The sequence below is a fragment of the Gossypium raimondii genome, chromosome 1, assembly GCF_025698545.1.
Source record: "Gossypium raimondii isolate GPD5lz chromosome 1, ASM2569854v1, whole genome shotgun sequence".
Classification (NCBI taxonomy): Eukaryota; Viridiplantae; Streptophyta; class Magnoliopsida; order Malvales; family Malvaceae; genus Gossypium; species Gossypium raimondii.
This window is the reverse complement of record NC_068565.1, coordinates 45604026-45611923: the sequence shown is the minus strand read 5'-3', so window position 1 is coordinate 45611923 and position 7898 is coordinate 45604026. Positions and strand designations below refer to the sequence as shown.

Sequence of the window (7898 nt, the reverse complement as noted above, 5' to 3'; positions counted from 1 at the left end):
GAATTAAGAAAAAACAAAAACAGAACATAAAGGATCGAATTAAAAAAATAGAAAAGTACAGGGACTCAAAGTGAAATTATCCCAACCCATGTCATCTCATTAGTTCAACAATGGGTCAAAGGACCGATTTGCAAGGAAACTAAAATTATAGGGTAAAAATAAAAAAGGGATAGGACAATTAAAAAGGGGCAAAAAAGCGGAAGGACCAAAAAGGAAATTAGACCCTCCCTTGAAAACACGCAGATCCTAAATGAACCCGGATCAGGTCATCAGGTCGCTCCTTAAAACGACGTTATTTTGGACATCTGAAGCTAAGCCCAAAACAGCATCGTTTCAAGTGGGTTATATAAGTAAAAAAATATTTTAAAAAAAGATTCATTTGCAACATATTTATTTAAAAAAAAATCTTTCTTTCTCCTTTTTGTTTTCTCTCAAGCCATCCTTAGGTCGGCCATGAGATTCAATGAGCCTTCGCAGTGGCCACCAATCATCGGCTTCCAAAAAATTCCTTTCGAAGCCTGGGAAACAGATTTAAGGTTATAATACCAAAAAAAAAAAGCTAAAATAAGAAGAAAAAAGAAGAGAAGAAACCTTTCGGCTCCCCCTTCTCTGTTGAGGTCGTCGACGAATCCTAATGGGTTCAGAGACCCTTCGAATCGATAGAGAGCCACCCATGACGATGGTGAAAGATGAAGCGACGAGGCAAAGTTTTTGAAACTTGCTTTTTATTTTTTATATATTTTTTGAAATAAAAAGTAAAAAGAACGACTACTTTTGTTTTTTTTCTTTTTAACTTTGCTGTTTTTTTATTCTATTGATTGATGATACTACAAAATTGTTTTTTTTTTGTCATTGGCTTTTATAGTTGAATATCATACATTTTATATTTGTTTTTTTTGTTTTCTCTATTTTGTTGCTTTCTTTTTTTGTGTAGGCATCTGTGGCGGTTTTCGACGATGGGAAACCATGCCTTGCCATTTCGGTGAAAGGAGAGCAGACCTCGGGCGGCGCACCTGTTGACGTGGCAAAGGTAGATGAGCGGCGGCAGCTAGAGACTTAGAGGAATTAGGGTTTTCTATTTTAAGTTTAGGGGATTTGGGCTTGGGCTTAGGTGATTGGGTATTTAGGTTTTGTATTTGGGTAATATTTAGGTCGTTTTCTTTGTAAGTGGACTGTTAGGACTTTTATTTGTTTTGGTTTTTTTTTTGTTTTTTTTTTGTTTTATTAGGGTCGAACAAAATTGGGTCTTTACAATTGAAACATGGCAATCTATGTCACAGATCGTTTGACATCTTAATTTAAAAGATGATACTGATTGTCACGAAACTAACTAAAAATACAACAAAGGCAAGTGCACCTATCGATAAATAATATAGCTACGGTGAGTAAAGATATTGTATCCACGATGACTAAATGTACTATTAATTACCATTTTCCTATTATTTAACCGAAAAATTGGAGTGATTGATTTATTAATTAACTAAAGAACTCAGCAAAGAATAAATCAGGAATTTAACTGAATAATAACCAAGAAGCTAAACAATACCCAGTGAAGAATCCTCCTAGACTTCATCTATCATTATGAATTTGAATTAAACGATTTGTTCACTTAGCATCTTGATTCGTAAAAATCCCTAAATTATGCTAATATCCCTTTCAAGACTAAGAGCAACTGAGTCTAGGTTCATTAATTGGAAATTTTTTCTAATTGAAACATTTTTTATCCCATTAACTCGATCTATGGATTCCTCTATTAGATTTGACTCTAATCCAGTAGATTTATGTTGTCCTATTTCTAGGATTGCATGCAACTCTACTCAATTATGCTAGATCTACTCTTAAATAGAGACTTTTCCTCCTCTGATTTAAGCATATTAAACATGAATTAATATCCCGAAAATATTAAAACAAGTGATAAGCACACATAACTAAGAACAAGATTTAAGTATTTATCGCATAAAACAGAAATTAGATAACAGAATTCATTATAGGGTCCATCTCCTCTAGGTATCTAGAAAATTAGTTCATAATTGTAAATAAAAACATCTCTAAAACAGAATAACCACAAGAAATAAAGAAACTCATAAAAACTTCAAAGAAATTAAAAGAAGGTCTTCAATCTTGATGGAAGTCTGTTTCAAAGTTGGCTTCAATGGTTTTCTTCGACTTGTTTTCTTCAATACTCTTTGATGGCTCCCTCTTCTCTTCTTCTATTTGATATTTATAGGTCTTAGAATGCCCAAAAAGCCTAAAAATTGCATTTTCCGCATGTTTAGAATGTGAATCGCGAAATCGACATGGTTTGACACATGGCCGTGTGGCGGCTCGTTCAGCTCCTGAAATATGCTCTAAATGTCTGATTTTTGCTCTTTTTTTTCCAAATGCTCTCCTAAGTATAGAAACATGAATTTAAATCATTAGGAGCACAAAATTCACCAATTTGCATAAATAATCATCAAAAAACGCATTAAGAACGAGATTAAAAAATTGTTACTTTTATCACTTATCAAATATCCCCACACTTAAGAGTTTACTTGTCTTTAAGAATAATCGTCAGCCCACATTAAAGTTAGTTTTTCTCAATTTGTAATTCGTCATCAATAATGCCTCAAAATAATTTGCAAACAATCATGCATTGGCAATTCAACTAAAAGGGCACTAAAAACTCAAACAATCCAAGTCGAAAATTTTAAAGCATAAAAACATAGGTGTCTCCCCTTATTTAAGTAATTACTTTTAATTCAAAAGAAACAATATTTGACATCCTCACTAAAGATTCACTCAAAGCACTTAAAGTGTTTAAGATTCAAGAAATATGAACTCAACAATATAGCAAGAAATGTCACTACCATAGGCTTGCTTGAAAATCAAATCTCCACCACTATAAAATGAGATGACACACTAATCAAGAGGTCTTTAAGAGATTGTAATGAGGCTTAGGTTAAAGGTATGGAAAAAGGCTAGAAAAGTTTGTTATAATCAAGATTGTGTTGATACATTACCAAACTAGAAAAATAATCAAATGTTGAATTAAAAGAGAAAACATCAATCAAGAATAATCAACAACAAAAACGAGCTTTTAACACAAAATGAAACTAATTATTCAAGCTCAATCACAATTTTTTTCGATTTTCTTTATACTGAGAACAAGAAGAATTTCAACAATTCAAAAAAAAAAGAAGAACATAGTTAGGTACCTAACCAAATCAAATTTCAAAAAAAAAAAGAGTCAATAAAACGGGACAAAGTCACAACGAATAAATAGGTCATTGGTTAACATTCACGGGTTAATCAATAAAAGGTGTGTTAGGCTCAGCGGGGTTCACTAATGGTTAATTCAATAGATAAGCCTTTTTTATAGGTTAAGTGGGTTAAAACCTAAGTGCCTCCATCATCTCAGTATATCAAATAAATGGTGTGGCCTTGACGTGCATAATCGAAGTAAGTTCTAGAATAACAAATCAAGTTGAAACACTCATAACCAAAAATAAAATGAGCATGAAAGATGTATGCTCTATAGGCTCAAAATCTCACAAAAAAAATCATGGTTTTTATGTCAAACTTGCAAATTCAAAACTTCAAGATAATACCTCAATTGAAAGAAACAACCTGAAATATTAATTTCTAAAAGACAACTTATCATGCTTGACTCTCTCATGTCTTAGAGTTTAAATCAACCAATGCACAAATATCTACAAATTAATCCAAAACAACATCAATAAAAATCTCAAATCGATAAAAATTCACTCTAATGGAGGTATGAGAAAATTACTTAATCATAACAAATAATTCAAAGAATTTTGAATAATTATATAAACAACCTCCCCACACTTAAGATGTACATTGTCCTCAATATACAAACATATATAAGCACAAAATAAGCAGAATATCAAAAGAGATGGAGAAAACTGAAACTGCCCTTAATATGGATGAAATCGCCAGAAAAGTGAAAACCGAAATTGCAGGCAAATCTAAATGTAGTATATGGTTCTGAGCAAAATAATAAAAAAATAAACACAAATAATGAAGAAGATTAAGATGCTACAAACTCAAATAAAGAAAATAGCCATCAAAATAAAAATATAGAGCAAAAGAAAAATAAACTAAAGAAGCCTAAAAAAATAAAAACAAAACAACTAAAAATAAAAAAAAAGTAAAACTGAAAAGAAAATAAAGAAAACATATAAAACAAAATAGATCAACGATGGTCATCATGAAATGCGTCGGGATCGTGAGGTGCAGGCACAGTAGAAGAAATGTGGAGATGCTGACAGATCTGCTGCAAAGTGGCATCAATATTGTCAAATCGCTCAAATTAGTGCTGCTCGAAACGAGTGAACCGTTCGTAGAGGTCCACTAGTGTAACAGCAGGGACGATAGTAGGGTGACTCAGAGGTGGATGATGAGGTGGATCCTCATGGTGGAAAGAGGCATCATCAGAGAAGTCCTCATGCTTATCCTGAGGGTCTGAATGAGGTAGTCGGTATTGAGGAGGACCAACTCCATGCTGGCGCTCGATCATCCTCATATGATTCATAATAGATAATCCCTGCGAAACCATCTGTCCAACCAAAGTGAAGGAGGAGGACTGCTCTAGAGTGTCGAGGAGGCCAAAATGTCGAGTTAAACGAGTCACATAAGGGCCTAAACAGATAGGACCTTCCTACTATGCTCAGTCTGGTGGCGATAAGCAAGGGCGACAAGTAAGCAAGATCGAAGGTACGTCGCGTTGCCATACTCCAAAGAAAATAAGCGTCGAATGTACCGGAGGTAAAGAAGTCGCTTTTGATCGACTTGGGTCATATGGCATCATACTAGCAGTAAGCTCTATCTAGCATAAAGATGGTGAATGATGGATGTGCTAGTATAAGGTGAGGAACCCCCATTCATGAACTCCTCAGAATAGAGTCTAAGGGCAACTACGAAGTCTAGGACGCTCAGATAACACGGCGTACCACCGAGTCGAAACGTGATAGCGTGCGACTCATCATGGCTCGACATTACGTGCTGCAGGACGAATGTCGAACAAAACTCTAGTGTAAGCTCCACATATGTGGGCTCGATGATGGAGAAGAAGCGGCCCTATGGAGCTGTATCAAGCAGGGCCCACACTCTATCAACTAAATGAATCTGTTCTAAAGCTGCCCAATCAATAAAATGGCTCAATCCTACCGCTGTCTAAGATGTTGATATAGGTCCTCTTAAGGACCTTATGAAAATCGTAGACACTGATGGTGTGCATAGAAAGTGGGGTTCGAGGAAGAGGTTGCCCTTGGTGCCATCTGCCTTTTAGAGGCAGGAACTGTGGGCTTAGATTTTCCTCTTGTGTTCGTCATGAATGACCTGAAATAAAATAGAATAACCACATATCATCATCAAATGAAGTAAATGGATGAATCGACACAATAGGGGCAATCCAATAACCCATAAAATAAGAACCAAATTCAACGTCAACACATCGATGGATAAAAAAAATGACATTGAACATAATAGAAACAAAAATCAGAAAATAATACTAAAGGCAAAAAAACCAAATAATAATAAAAAGAACCAAATAAGGAACAATACTAAAAATAATAATATAAAAGGAATAATCAATAATAGTAACAATAGTGCAAAGAAAATAGGTAGCGACTAACTTGAAAATGAAACTAAAAGCTTGAAAACGTCCTCCCCTTTTTGATTTTTTTTTTGGATGCTTGGAGAAGATGATAAATCCTCTCTCCGTCCACCAACTTCATATTTATACATAGATTAAGTCTTTAATTAGTTAATTAATTATGTTTTAATTTTAATTAACTTTAATTTATTTAATTAATTCACCATTATCATTATCATTCACTAATTTTTATTTATGCATGGCGTAATTGCTATTTTGGATATTTATTTAATTACAATATAAGTCCCAAAGCTATTTCCTAATAAAAAAATTTATAGTAATTAGACTTTACAATTTAGTCTCTAGACCCTAATTAACCACAATTTCGGCCAAACTGGCCATAAAAAATTTAATTCTCCTATATAATAACTCCGTAAATATCCTTATTTAATATTTACAAACTTGGTTAACGAAAACGAGGTCCCGAAACTGCAATTTCCTATACCACTGAAATCGTGTCGTTACAAAGAAAATGCGTAAAATTTATTTTATAGGGACAAATCTTAAAATTATATGTGAACTTTGATTTAATATGCAATTTGATATACAAACTTTGATTTGGTACAGTTATACACATGAAATTTGGACTTTGATTTAACTGTCTACATAAAATTTTAATTTTAATTCCATTATGCACATTTAAAAAATAAATACTCCAATTAATTTTTATATTGGATAAACATAATTATTTGTATATGCAATATATAAACATAAAACGATGATATATCAATAATTACGTGAATAGTTTGTAAAAATTAAATCAAATCAAAATTTCGTGTATAAAATTACTCATAAATTTCTTGATTTTTGAAAGTGAAAAGAAAACAAGAAAATGAGTTTTTAAAAGAAAAGTTTTAGGAAATATTTAAACCAAAGAAAACTTATCTCCATAATTTAATTTGATTTTAATATTCTCAAATGTGCATTTGGAATTTGGATTGAAATTTAAAAACATTTTGGAGGATTGGTTTGATTGATAATGAAAGAAAAATATGTGTGTTTCTTTTGATAGAGAAAATTACCTCTTAAATTTATATCAAAGTAACAAATAAATAAAAGGCAGTTGGGTAAACTAAATGTAAAATTATATGCATTTTAATATTGCATCAATCAAAATCATAGTATTATTTTATTGTACAAATTAAAAGACCAATAAGAAAACTAATAAATAGATTAATAGGGACGTTCACCAACAATGTTCCCTGGAGGATCATAGTTGCAGGTGACGAACCACCAGCCACTGTTGCACTTAACTCTAGCACACCCGAGGCGGGTTGAATTTCGCCAAACCACCTGCGTATAATGCAAACACTCTCCACCAACACATTGATTGGCGTCGTAGTTGTAGTGGGGCTTCTCGTCCACCCACAATGTCACTGCTTCCGCACCACTTAAGGCGTAGGAGGCTTCCGCAAGGTTCTCCCCATAGGGTCCAGTTGAATGAATCAAATCACAGTCTGCAATCCTTTTACTAGCATATTGCTGTGCATAGGCAGCGACAGTGGCATCCCAAGTCATTGGTCCAACCCCAACCTTTGCACGAGCTGCATTATGGACGTTAAGGTAATCTTCATTAGAGGGGTTTTGGGCAAGGGAAACATAAGCAAGAGTGAAAGCCATTAGGCAAATAGCTACTGAAAATTGGGTTCCCATTTCCCTATCTGTCTTTGGGAAGGCCACTGCTGATTGCAATTTTTAAATAAGACATGTGGTTTATAAAAGGACAGTTTTAATATTAGTTTATGAAATATTTATTACTTTCCATTAGAGGATGCGTAATATCAGACCTTGATTATAAAAGGTTTAAATATCGTATTATAAAACAGGATTAATTATCTTAATAATGCATAACTTACCATGTATATATATATTTGAAAGAATTACCATGTTTTTTTGTTTAGGTTTTAATTATATATGTTCTTTTTGACACTTCTTAAAATTACTTATAGTCTCTCCCCAATTCATAAATAGGAGGATAATGTACTTCAGCACACTCAACCTCACATCCTCTTATATTAGCAATAATACTCGTGTCAATCGAGTTAAGACTCAATTGGCTATCTCCAAAAATTCTAATTTCCCTGACCACAAAAAAACTCATTTTATAGCATCTATAAGCATTGGTAAAAAAATAAAAAAAAAGTACTATAAATTTCACCAATAGTTCTTTAACCATCGATTGACCACAAGTGCCTGTAGGCTGTAAAATGTTAGTATTTGCCCATAAAAGTTTTCATTT

The 7898-nt window shown here is 33.1% G+C and overlaps 1 protein-coding gene across 1 annotated transcript; it reads right to left on the bottom strand.

Moving 5' to 3' along the window:
- Positions 1 to 6819: 6819 nt before the first annotated feature.
- On the bottom strand, positions 6820 to 7312 carry LOC105786060 (basic form of pathogenesis-related protein 1). Its single transcript, XM_012612323.2, has one exon. The coding sequence runs from the start codon at positions 7310 to 7312 to the stop codon at positions 6833 to 6835; it is 480 nt and encodes a 159-aa protein (XP_012467777.1). The 3' UTR covers positions 6820 to 6832.
- Positions 7313 to 7898: the final 586 nt, after the last annotated feature.

What these genes read in the sequence shown, in the direction of transcription:
- LOC105786060 (XM_012612323.2), bottom strand. Translation starts at nt 7,312, where the DNA reads ATGGGAACCCAATTTTCAGTAGCTATTTGCCTAATGGCTTTCACTCTT.